The following is a 13260-nucleotide window of genomic DNA, read 5'->3' as shown; positions in this document are numbered from 1 at the left end:
CTTAACTTCAATTATTGCATATGTTTTAGTTCTAGAATTTACATCTGACATTTTATAGTATCCAGTCCAGTTATCTGATAAACTGCTTTGCCAAGAGAATTCTCCAAATTGCCATCCAGTTCTTAAACACATTAATCGTACTTTAAATTTGTGTCTACAATATCTGCATCTCTAACATGATTCTATATACTGCCTATTGTCCGGGTTTTCAGTGGTACATTCTTGTTCTTCTGGAATGCCAGGTGATTTTTTATGAAGTGCTGAACACTATGTATGAAAACTTGTAGACATAATTCAAGGCTCTAGATGGTTTTAGCTTCTTCCACAGAGGATTTACTTTTCCTTCTGAAAAGCTGGTAGGATTGAGCAGAGCACTGAAGTCTAATTAGGGATTAAATTGACTGAAAGTTGGACTTTTTTTTTTTTTTTTAAGAACTGGCCTATTTCAAGTTCATCCTTGCCCCAGAGTGTAACCCTTCGGTGGATCCCACAGAAAACCTGAGGTCCTCATCAGAGCACCTCTTCCTCGGCGGGCCCTGACCTCCAGGTTTTGCCCCTCTCCCAAACCTCAGAAAAGATACCTGGAGACTCATGTTCAAATTCCTGGTACATGTGGACTGTCAGGCTCACCACTTTGTACCTCCCCAAGCTTCTGCTGCCTTGAGGGCCCTCTAGTGCCTTAAAATAATTTGCCAAATAGTCTGCTCCGTGTTTCTAGCTGTTCTTGCTGAGAGGGTTAGTCTACATCATGATAGTCCATTTTAGGCAGAAATCCCTTTCTCAGTGTAATTTTCATTTTCATTTTTTTATTAGTAGCAAAGTGAATCAGCTTTTCACATATATACAAGCCACTCATTTTTTTAAAATAAACTTTCTGTTAAATTTCTTAATTTTCTATCTAGTTGTCAATCTTCTTTATCTCTAATTTTGGAAGTACTTTATAAACCAAAGATATTAACCCTTTGTCTATGATAAAAGATGTAAATATTTTTCCTCAACTTGTAATCTTTCTTTCTCTAAACATTTCTTTTTTATTGTTGATTTTTTAAATATTTCTTCTGGTATTTGTTTCCATTCCGTAAGTTTATTATGTTTGTATAAAGTCACATATTTATTTTTTCTTATTACTTCTGTTTTGAGGCATAATTAGCAAAGATTTCCTGCTCCCAAGCTTAGAGAAATCCATCAATGGTTTTTTTCTGTAATTGCATCTTTAAGGAATGTGTTGATGAGCAATTGAAAAATGGTCTACTTTCTAAAATTGGCAGAGTGAGAAAAGATATGATATGGTGTTCAGTCCAGTCGGAGGTTTCAAGTTTTGTTTTCCCTTTCCCAACCTCATCCTCAGGAATTAGTGGAAAGAACTCATGGACACAGTTGCTTTCATGTTGTCCTTGTAGGACTGGGAGTCCACAGTCAATTTTTCCTTCTTGTGTCATCCTTTTCCTGACTTTTCTCATCTACTCTCATGTCATCAATGGTATGACATCATTCTACATATGACATCTCCCAAATTCCCATACGTCTAATTCTCAGTTTTCTTCCTCAGCATTAAGTGCAAAACTTGTTTGGCATCTCCACTGAAATGACCCTGCACATCAGATTTCAAATCTAAAATGACTTTCTTCATCTTCCTTCACTTTGCTTGTTTTATGTGTCTTCAAGTACTGACCTTCCTAACATCCACCCACCCAGGCTCAAAGTTCGATCACCATTGCATCTTGTTTCTTGATTGTCAGCTTCAGTAAATCATTACCAAGAGTTCTATCTTTGAAGGTACCCTCCTTTGAAGAGATGATAACCTGGATCTTTCCTATCTTTGCTTCATTCTCCCCGACAGGAACGCCAAATTGACTGTACTCTGGGCTCAATAGGTATTCATATAACGAAAATGAATTTAATCTTCTCTTTTTTAAAAAAGGGCAGAAATAATAAAAAAGACTTCTAAGTTGTGGGTTTTTTCAGCACTTTATCTGTATCTGTATTTTTAAATGCCCTGGCTTTTCAAGCTGTGAAAACATAATAGATATTTAACTAAGAAGTAAGAGATGATTGTCCTTTTAACTGTCTGGAAATTTCTTCACAAGAAGAGAAATGGAGGTTAACTAGACTTATTGTGGTGATCATTTTCAATATGCTCACAATATCAGATCATAAAAAAAAAAAATCTCATTATGACCGCATTTAAGCATGTTACACAGCTTCAGCCATAGCAGATGGATGGCAAGCCTTATGAAGCTGTGGAAAGAGAGGACAATTACAACAGAAATGGACTAACAACTGGATTCTCAGCAATCCAGAATGGCAGCACCCGAGAAGTTCTTCTAGACAAGCAACTGAGCCATTCATTTGCGTAAACAAATGAAACTTTCAGCTCTCAAGCATGCCTAAGGCAAAACAGGTTTTCTCTTTTTAGTCTAGTCAAAGGTTAAGCTACATAAATTCACACACATACAAATTTCTCCAAATTCAACCGGTGTGTTGTTCTGATTAAGCCAAGTTTCCCTGCTTTCATGCTACGAGATTTCCAATTAGAGAAGCTGTGTATGTGTGTATGTGATTATCTCACAAATTAAACTGAGCTTAGAATACGACAGTGCTAAAGTATTCCAGCAACTCAACCCACAATTTCCTCCTTTGACCTTTTCTGCAAAAGAAGTTGAATCCCAGGAGTATTTTTAAATTTAAGAGGGCAACAGAGGGTGACAGGACAATTGGCTGTTCTAATTCTCTATTAATCAAGGACTATCTTACTTTTTCAGCTCAAGGCGAGGACGCACCAAGAGTTCCTATGAGCAGCGAAGGCTCTGGCGACACAGAAAACTCTGCAAATCCTGACGGTAAGGGTCTGAGCTGTGGGTCACGCAAACTACACACCTGGCCCATTTCCTGTGTGTAGTCCAGGATTAAGGGAGCTAGCTATTCTCTGGATCAACATATTCCGTTAGAACAAGGTAAAGATCAAAAACCATTTTCTACTGGGAACTAATAACATTGGCAACCTTTAATTTTTAAATTGCGTGTGACTTAGTTTAGCCTTATAATACTGAGGCACCAGTGGGTAATTTCAAGGCTAAACTGAACCGAAGTCTAGCTGGTGACTTTACGGAAATACCGCCTCTGCAGAAGATACGCGCCCAGCTGTTGTGCTGGCTCCTCTCAGGGCTCCGAGGAGCCCTGGCTTGAGTTTGGGTTGAGGTTGTTCTTGGACTTTCATCACTTCCCCTCGCTACAGCACATCGGATGGCTTGGCCAAAAACACGGTGAATCTTCAATAGTGCTTTATGAATAAATTTACAAAAACCTTTCTTTAGTCACATCTCTTTTTGAAAGCATCTGGAGATTCTGAGCCTCAGGAATATTATAGCCTTGCCCCTGTACAATGATGCTGGGAACCCTTTGAAATATCATCATTTGCATTAGAAAAACAACTATTTGAGCATGCATTATTTATAAATATTTAATTTTACTTGCTCACAGAACTTAGGAGAACCAGAATTATTGGTCAGTGATCAACTGTATACACACACACACACACACATATATATATATATATCTTTCTGTTTGGGTTATTTCAGCCAGGGTAAAAAAAAAGAAAATTACTTTGGGTTGATAATGACCTTGGGGAAATTTTAGCCACTGGTAGAAATTGCTTGGTGGTTTTAAATAGAGTTTCCTAGACCATGTATTTCATCCTTCTATAAGCCTGTCCTCAGTTTAATTGCCTCCCTTAATTATAAGCCTGTTTGCAGAAACTGATTTTTGAATTTTTTTAATTAAAAAAATTTTATACAATTTTAAAGGTTACTTTTCATTTACAGTTATTGCAAAATATTGGCTATATTCCCTGTGTTGTATATTCCCTGTCTTACACCCAATACAAACTGATTTTAACTCATGGGCATGCATTCTCTAGGGGAAGAATGTCTTTAAACCCCAGCTTTATCCACTAAAAGCCACTCCATGTTAGTCACGCTCAGTTGAATGAAACCTGCCCCAGCCTGGTTGTGATAATATAGACATGGTTCTTAGCTAGTTCTCTATCAAGCATATTCTGAAGAATACCAGGTCCGTGCAATGTGCATTGAATAAAAGGGATATAAATGTGGGAAATGCTAAATTTTAGTCCTCACTTGGAGATTTGCCATGCACATTACAGGCTCTCAGAAGTCTTAGCGGTAAAGAAACTTATTAACATGATTCAACATTGCTTTTCCCAAGCTTATTTGATCATGGAATGCTTTTTGTACTAACAATTATTAATAGGCTTTGGAACTAGTGACCCTTGGCTTGGAGAAAGAAACAGAAGAGGAATGCTCTCCTGTGTTTTATTCTGCATACTCCCACATGGAGATGGGCGGGCTTAGAATAACTTGATAAGCTAGGGTGGAAAGTGCACACAGTATTCTCTGATTATAGGCAGGCTTGCTGCATCTGGCCAGTTTATACCTGGGGTATAGAATGGGCTCACACATCATTACAAACTAAGGATGGAGAGGGGAAAAAAAGAAACCAAGGACAGTTTGCAGGAGGAGGAAAGAGACCTGCTTTTACAACCTCTCTGCTCAAGAGAGAGTGGGCTGGGTTGCCATACAACATCATTCCCCCTTTCAAGTCTCTGGAATGTGAAATCCAGCAGCTGCCTCTATTTCACTTCAATCGAGTTTTCATGTTCAAGAAAAAGAGATTTGGATTGTTGAGTTTGTGCAAACAAGTGAGAACAAACAAAGGCTACTTATGCAGTGCTTTATACCCAGGGTGTCAGCCATTATTATCACTTGTGTCTTTGGCCAATGCAAAGGTGGGCGGGGAAGTGGGAAAACTTCACAGTGAACCAAAGGGAAGACCTCAAGCATCCTCTGATTGGAGGTTGTTGGCCAGGGGAGCTGGACTTGGGCTAACGAGAAGTGGCTGGTTGGTTTGGGGACATATTTGGCTTTCTTTGGTTGGTCCTATGTTGGAAGCGTAGAGTGAAATACAGTGAAGCTGGCAGTCGCTGGCCAAGTCCTGACCGTTCTGAGCTGATTGCTGCAGACACTGTGGTTTGGTTGCCCAAGCTGTTTGTTGCAGAGGTTTGAAGTCAGAGTTCTACTATTATACAAGGTCTAGCCATTGTCCATCTGTGGGTTATGTCTCTCAGTTTATAATATGGGCTTTGATGCTTTAAAAATATCAACCTAATTAAACCTACTGACCCTTGAAAATTTCCAGAGTGACTGCTATGCCTGCCCTGAGCTACTTCTGGACAGTGGCATTAATTATGCATGCTATTTGTATGCAAATGTATACACAGAACAATACTATACACAGTAAAGTGAAAGCACACATTTTATTATCACTGTGATCTGGTTATTTTGTGGTGTCCACTGCCACTATACACATTGGCAAGTTTTGGGGTCTGTTTTGAATTTCAAAATTGAAACCATGCAGGCCTCCTGGCATTGCTGTTTTGGAGAAAACTGCTTACTTCTCCACACGTCAGTGTGCTGTTTTGCTTTGTTTTCTCTCTATTTTCATAGACATCTATTAAGGCCTTTGAATCTCCCTAAGGATGGTAATAAACAGCCAAAATATCAACCCAAAAGTCTGGTATGAAATGACAACACAGCTCCTACAGTTCCGTAAAGAGGCAATTCTGCCCAATTCCATCCCCCACCAGTAAAAATCTGCAAGCATAGTCCCCAAATCTTGAAGGAAGGAAAACAAACTGAAAAGAGGTTAAGACAGGAAATCAGGCATGTAACGATTCACAGTCCACTTTAATATGTTTAAGAGATTTGGGTTTAACAAATATTTAACCTGTTTGTTTTCCTTTCTGGTTGCAGTTGAAATGAATAGTCAGGATGACAGTGTAAATGACCCAACAGAGAGTCAGCAAGAAGATTAACTAACAGGTAAGCTGCCTCTGTGCTGAGACTTTTGGTGGATTAAACCAGCTGTAGAAACAGTGTGTAAAAGCATGTTGGATTTCCCTCAGTTCTATCAAGTCCCACAGCATGGCTTGGGCTAAACTTTAAAAATCTTTATACCAAATAACAGAGTATAAGGAGCAAGGATTACCCCTAGAAGCTTACGATCTTTAAAGGAAAAAGATAAGCTACAGCATATCTAGATGATGCAGTATCCTAGTTTTCTGAGCTTTGACAGCAAGAAAAAAAATATTTTCCATCCATCTCACCCTTCCCTGGCCTCCTGGAGTGATTAAATTATTTCAGCAACCTCAAGCTGATTCTGAAGCACTGCTTTTCCAGAAGCTACCTGCTGAGTTGTTTAGTATGTCTGTTTTTAAGCATAACACTAAATCTGTGCCCTGGAGAATGTGAAAGGCATTTGAGTGTGTTCAGACTGAAAGAAGCTGCCTTCTGTCCCGTCCTCTCACACCACTGCCTGCAGACCTGCGTGTCCACACAGAGGTTTGTCGAGTTGAATGAGCCTCAGGGAACTCCACAGGGAAACAAACATCTGCACCAGATCATGTCTAGGAGTTTTCCAGACCAACATTCTAAATCTCTCAGCCAAGGCTGAAGTAAATCTCTCAGCCAAGGCTGAAGTGTATCTAGAATAATGAGTGGTCTGTAACCCTTTTTTTGTATCTTGCGGGCTGGTGAGGAGAATGAGAGGAAAGAAACCAGGCTCCCTATTTTGATTCCTGGCTTAAAATACTTAGCTGTGAAAAAACTTACGGGATAAATGAATTGGCGTTCATCAGGGCAAGACATGAATGTGTTGACACCATTGCCTCTGTCATCTGAAAAAAAAAAAAATGTACAAGCCAGAAGTTGAGAGTTGTATTTTATTTGGTGGACTTTTTGGACTTCAAGCCCAGAATCAGCCTCTCAGTTCTGAGGGATGCTCTGAAGAGGTAAGGGAGGAGCCAGGATACACAGGAGTTTTACAGCAAAGACCACGTAGTCAGAACAGCAAGAGTGCTGTTAATTGAAGAAAACCAGACATCTCAAGTTAATGAATTAGTGCTATTCTTTGTATGGGAAGATGCTAGAGTCTGGGCTCAATGAAATCATTCCTTTGATTTGCACTTTGGCTCTCTAGGGCCAGAATCCTGCCCTTTTCCATCCCAAGTCCCCTCAGGGTGCACCCTGAGGTTGAGGGTGTCTGCAGTGGCTGAGGGCTTGGCAGCGGGCAGCCTGTTAGTCTCCATCCCGAGTTCCCCCAGTGCTCACCATCGGGGCAGGGGCATATGGCAGGCAACATTTTTTTCATTCACAGTGCTTTCCCTTCATCATAAATTCAACCAATATTTGGGAGACATTTCATGACCAATTTTGTCTCATGGTGCCAGGAAGTCTCATTCCTAGATCAGATAAAGATTCTGTTGATAAGCTACTCAATGTGTTAATTTTTTTGGATTAGGCTCTGTGGATAACCTACAATGCTGTGGATTGCCTATCTTACCAGTCTCTTGTGATTCAGAGAATGTTTTCCCTTGTTGCTTCTTCCCCTACCTACAGTTACACTATTACAATTATTTCATGTGGAGTTATGTGTACATGATTAATTGTCTCAAGAATTTAGCTAACATTAGTTTTGTTGGAGACCTGGTTACACACTGGGTAATGCAAGAGACAGTCTTATAAACTAGACAGGATAATACAGCTAGTAACATTAATAAGGTCATAGCACAGGGAGAGAGACACACAAAGCATAAATAATTTGGAACCAAAGAGAACAAATTAAAACAATGATTAGTATAACTAGTTGTAATCTGTTGTGATAAACCAGCAAGTCTACAGGAGAGCCAGCTGGAGAAGTGAAAATCTGGAAGGATCAGGTACAGAGAAATAGATCAGTGTTTCATCTTTTAAAGGTATGCTTAGAAAACATTGTAAGTCACAGCATAAAAGGAAATTTTTTTTTTCTGGAAAACAAAGATTAAAAGCCAGTATATTTCAGAAAAAGTCATAAAATGATAAATCATATTTATCAGTTAATTAATTCCTGATAAGCTAGACGAAGTCTTCAGGTTTTCCATTAAAGTTCTGTCATTTCTTATCCAGTTCAGTGGTGTGACCTAAAAATTATCAGAAACCATTTGACAAGAAACATGGATATTTCTGTGGCATACAACATTTTAAGATAATTAAAATCATGACTGATAACATTACACCAGGGCATATCAAATTTTTAGAAATTTCATATAAATGTTGGGATATCTATATTAATGACATTTCTCTATACAATATAACCTAAGGTTCATCTCTAATCATTTGACATTATTTCTCACGTAACATACCATATAAACCTAATTAGTTTAACATTCCTCTCTGAGATGTCATACGGGCTCTCTGAAAGTTAGTTGGAAGTCAAAAGAACTTTAAAATTTGATATGAAGTTTGTTAAAATGTTTTAAAACACTTGGTCAAATAGGATCACAGATCACTGCAAGACAATACTTGTACGCTTAACCAAAGTGAGGAGATTTCAGAAGTAAATACAGGTTACTTAAAGGCACAGAAACTCACACAATCTGTTACCAAGAGCAGCACTGCAAGAAAACTTTGTTCTCTTAACAGAGAGAGAAAACCATACTCCAGTCTTATACCAGCTTACTTTCAACAACAAAATCCATTTAATTAAATTCAATCCAAATTTAGCCAATCCTGACCATCCATAAAACTCTTTTCTCAGGGTACCTTTCCACCAACTTTCTGTATCCATCTTATTTTGTCCCTTTCTTTCCCCATCTGGAAACAGCCAGCTCAAGGGCAAAATTACTTCTTTTTTTCTCTTAACAAAATGCAATTCCATCTTTCACACCTTCTTTTTTCACAACACACATCTTATTTTCCTACCATATACTGAAATGTTTCCTTTATTATTTCTATTAATTTTAATTGCATATTTAAATTAGAATCCTCAACTCTTCAAAATCTTATTTTCTAGTGAAAACTAAGAAGTAAGCAATTATGAACTGTCTTCTACATTAGCATTCTGTGGATTGGCAAACATAAGTACCAATAATTTTTTAAAACGTGCTTTCTTATAGAAAATATCTCAGTGTGGCACCAAACATATTTATTAATATTCTAAACACCTTTAGTTTCTCTGTAAAGGGAAGCTAATGTTCAGTAATTAATGTTTCAGTATTTTATTTGGGAATGACCTTGTCAATAAACTTTCATCATTTAACTTAATTTAGCATAATTCTAAAATTTCACATTACCAAATATCTGGAGAGATTATTTTCAAGTAGATATTCCTAAAACATGATTATTTCCAAAAAGTTTGCCCGAAAGCTCTTATCTCATTTGCATTTAATCCATTTAGATGAATTGCATCACACCAAGTTAATTTTTTGTTGTTGTTGACAAACTCTGTAACAGAAATAACATGAATGCACTGACCTTCAGTAAACCTAAGTACAATGAAAGGGACGGCTATATTGATGAACCAGCAAACTTCAGCTAGCTTTAGTACCAGATGTTAATTTAATACTGACTATTTTCTAGATTACATGAACCTGAGATTCATTCTAGCTAGTTTCTTTCATATTTAGTTTAAGAACTTACTTTTAAGTCAGTTAAATAGAGCTCTTTTGTAAGTTTAATTCTGATATGTTTTCCAGAGGTAGATACATCTCATAAGTATAGTAGGTACATAGACATAGAAACAGACAAAACTAGAGCTCTCATAGCTTAACTTTAAAAATTAGCTATGAATCAGGTATTATTACAATATACATTAACCAGTTTATAATTAATAGTTGGAATAAATTACAGTTGCTTGCTCAGATGACTAAGGCTTTACTATTTATGGAAAATACTTTAAGATTTGTATTTGTTCTTGATAAACCCTTAAGGAGGCTATGGATTAGATCCTGGCTGAGTGAGCTTTCCAGAAGTTTTGAAATTGAGCAGGACCCTGTGGGGGCCTTCCCAGGTACAAATCCTTTTCTTGTCCCCCCGTTTCTTGTTTGTAGGAGACAGGCTTCCTTCCGCCTCCTAGACCTTCCTTGAATTCCAAAGGGCAGATTCAAGCAACTGCGAATCAGGGAAGGGAGGGAACACAGAAATAAGCGAGGAGCAGTAAAGGGACAACAGTGCAGCGAGGAAAGCAGGGTCCTGGCTGCTCCTCGACAGATACACATAACAGTACCTTTCAGTTCTTCTGCAGGAACTAAGGCATCCCCCCCCCCCCCGCCACACACACACACACACACACACACACACACACACACACACACACACACACACACGTGGGGGATGGTAACTTCAGGCCAAGCACAAGATTCCTGGAGCACCGCCCTCTTCCCTCACCACCGACCAATCAGAAGAAAGTCACACACTCCGCAGCCCTCACTCCAAATTTTGCCTATAAAAACTTCACCCTAAAAACCATCAGGGAATTCAGGATTTTGAACACAAGCCTCCTGTTCTCCTTGCTGGGCCCTGCAATAGACCTTTCTCCGCTCCAATCTCTGATGTTTCGGTTTCGCCTCACTGTGCATCACACCCACAAACTTGCATTCAGTAACAGTTTGAGTTTAAAAAGGCCACTTTTGCCCTTTTGTTTCCCCTTGGTTTCAGGTTCTACCTGACTGAGCTAATTAGGGTAGTCTCAGGTCATTGTGGGCTGTATTTTTATTTCTGACTTGAAGAGATTTGCAAGGCAAAGACAGTTGCTTTTAATTCCCCCAAAGAACTGGTCTGTCACTTAGATGATGTTAAAAAATTGACTCGCCTAACTATATATTCTTTCATTTGCTTTTCAGCGAGATTTCTAACTAAACTGAAATTTAAGGGGATTCTATGTTCTAGGCCTTTAGGGTTTAACTTATCATGCCTTCAAAAGCTTGTGTAAAGTAGTCAATAAGACCCTCTTTCAGAGTGTACAACCCAGAGCAAAATCACTACTGTTGTTTTTATTAGCCCCTGAGTATTAGTTCCCAGTTTTTACTTCATACTGCACAGCTCAGGTAGCCCTACTGGTCCCCTTCAGTATGTTTGTATTTCCTGGGGGCCAATCTAGATGCCCTGTTTTATAACACTAAGCAGGGAGGCATTCCCCAGGGAAACATGTCTATCCCGCAATATAATTAAGCAAAAGAGGTGTAACCATCTTATATCAAGCACATTTAAATATACCAACTTTTATAAACGTTCATCTCAATTTTATCAAATTTTATACCTTTAGATTCCATTAGAACCCAATCAACAAGTCTTGGTCTTAGATGGGGTTCTAGAAGCTTTTCTATCTTTTTACCCCTTGTCCATTTTATCTATTTTTATATAAAAGGTTCTGGGGAGGGGGTTCCCCTGTGAGGGGCTGAGCCAGGGGACTCAGGCCCTTCTGTCAATCCTTTAATTTGATTTATTGGCCTAAGTCTTGCCCCATGTAGTTGTCGGTAAGGTATCTCAGGGTAATTTTCTTCCAGCCTTTCCATATATATATATATATATATATATATATATATATATATATATATATATATATTTTTTTTTTTTTAACACTGAGATAAATGGAGTGGTCTTGTTTGGGGTCCTTTAATGTTGGGAATCAACACTTTTAAAAAAGGGTTCCCCTTTGGCCTATTCAACCTTAGTGTAGAAATAAAATGTTTTAATTCCATAAATGTCTGTTTTACTTATCCCACTTCTTAATAACTATCAATAAATTTCTTTATCCATTTGGGACAAATCCCTTTAAAATGTCCACCTTGTTGGAAAAGAGTCTCTAGACTTTTCCTTCAGTTTTAAAAATTTTCTTGTTAATCAGCCTAATTAACATTAATTATTCTAACATTTTTATTAGCAACTGTAAGACCCATCAAGGGGAAGAGAACACAAATAAAGCTTCCCAAACTGATTTTCTTATTTGTTTTAAACAAAGGGAGTTCCTAGGTCAAACACTAGGTATGTATTTTCCACCCTTTCATGTGATTTCCCTTTTTTCATATGTAACAATAAAACAGCTATTTATAATGAGAGCTCACTAAAAACTTAATCAATTTAGAAGTTTCTTCAGTTTAAAGGATCCATCATCTGGTCATGAATAAGATGAATCTTAATAGTGACTCCAAACCAATAAGATACAAGAGGCTTCCCCACAAGGGAGTGTGAAAGATGTCACCTAAACAAGATCCAGAAAGTTCCCTCCCCAAAATCATCTAAGAAAGTAAAGACCTTTGTTGTACAGGCTGATGCAACAAAGGTTAAGATGGTAAAAAGCCCCTGCGAGTTGGCACAGCCAGACAAAAAACTGCTTAGAACGAACACCAGTCTATTCGATTGGCTGCCAAATGTACACCATACATGTACTTTTTTGGATGGAAGAGACCAAGTTTTCAACACACACACACACACACACACCATGCTGGAAGAAGATCAAGTAGCATATTTACATTTCAAAGGCACAGAAGAAAAATGCAAGTTACTCCTAGAAGGACTTTTGTTTCTTTAAGGTCAGAATTCTGAAAAGATGTTTGTATTAAGCCAGCTTTTTTTTTTTTTTTTAGCATAATTGCATATGCAATAGAAGATCCCCATTCTTAGTAATTTTCAGGGTGAGACTTCCTTTCATTCCCAATTAAGTAAGTACTTGCAAGTGCAAGCTTTGTATGTACATAAACCTGGCTGGGGTATTAGTTGGAGGCTGGCAGTCTGTCATTCCTTTTTCTTTTGTTTTGAAAGCTTTATTCCCCATTCAGAGGTTGAGGTGTTGGAAATAAAATCATTAATGATGATCCTGTGGTTAGCCAATGAGCTTAACTCCTCCAAGTTTTACCCTAGAGTTGTCTCAGCTCCTCTTATGGGTCTTGGGTCCTCCCTCTCGCAGTGTAAGCCCACTGTGGGTGCTCAGATCACAGAACGGTCAGTTCTTATTCATGTCCCTGGCCGAGTGAACTTTCATTAAAATGAGTGGGCTTCCCTATAGGGACTGCTGCACCATACGAGGACCTGCCCCCACCACTCTCACAAGTTTCTCAGTTGCCTGAAAAAGTTGTTGCCGGCGAGAGGAGATGTGCCCTTCTTCAGAGCTGAAAGCTCTTGTTAGATTTCAGTTTTATTTCAGCAAACTTTAGTAGGTAGCCAATTAAAGGTAAAATGACAGGCTAGCCTCCCCTCTAAATACTCTATCTAACCCTACTCAGTATTCGTTCAACTGAGCCAAGTCTTTGCAGTCTTTCAACTGAGGATAACCTGGTCTAAACTGAGCAAACCTTCCCAGTGCCTTTCACTGAGGATATAACCCAGGAATCTCTTCTTGAAACTAAGTTTCAAGGATAACCTACTCCTCCAGAGA

The 13260-nt window shown here is 38.5% G+C and overlaps 1 protein-coding gene and 1 long non-coding RNA gene across 6 annotated transcripts in view; one reads left to right on the top strand and one right to left on the bottom strand.

Moving 5' to 3' along the window:
• LOC116657918 overlaps nucleotides 1-13260 on the bottom strand; it is an 80368-nt gene that overhangs the window by 40429 nt on the left and 26679 nt on the right. For 2 of the 3 annotated variants that reach the window (XR_004313092.1, XR_004313091.1), the window contains one exon: nucleotides 6684-6748. This is a non-coding gene — a long non-coding RNA (uncharacterized LOC116657918). Of the gene's footprint in view, nucleotides 1-6683; nucleotides 8030-13260 lie in introns of all 3 variants that reach the window. The other variant, XR_004313090.1, reaches the window with a different exon arrangement.
• Nucleotides 1-13260, top strand: part of MACROD2 (mono-ADP ribosylhydrolase 2) — a 1866240-nt gene that overhangs the window by 1844509 nt on the left and 8471 nt on the right. For all 3 annotated transcript variants that reach the window (XM_032461806.1, XM_032461805.1, XM_032461804.1), the window contains 2 exons: nucleotides 2763-2840; nucleotides 5826-5894. In XM_032461806.1, the coding sequence (XP_032317697.1) occupies nucleotides 2763-2840; nucleotides 5826-5887 (140 nt within the window). In that variant the 3' untranslated portion in view covers nucleotides 5888-5894. The remainder of the gene's footprint in view (nucleotides 1-2762; nucleotides 2841-5825; nucleotides 5895-13260) is intronic.

Source organism: Camelus ferus, chromosome 19 (assembly GCF_009834535.1).
Source record: "Camelus ferus isolate YT-003-E chromosome 19, BCGSAC_Cfer_1.0, whole genome shotgun sequence".
NCBI lineage: Eukaryota > Metazoa > Chordata > Mammalia > Artiodactyla > Camelidae > Camelus > Camelus ferus.
This window is presented reverse-complemented; position numbering and strand designations above follow the sequence as displayed.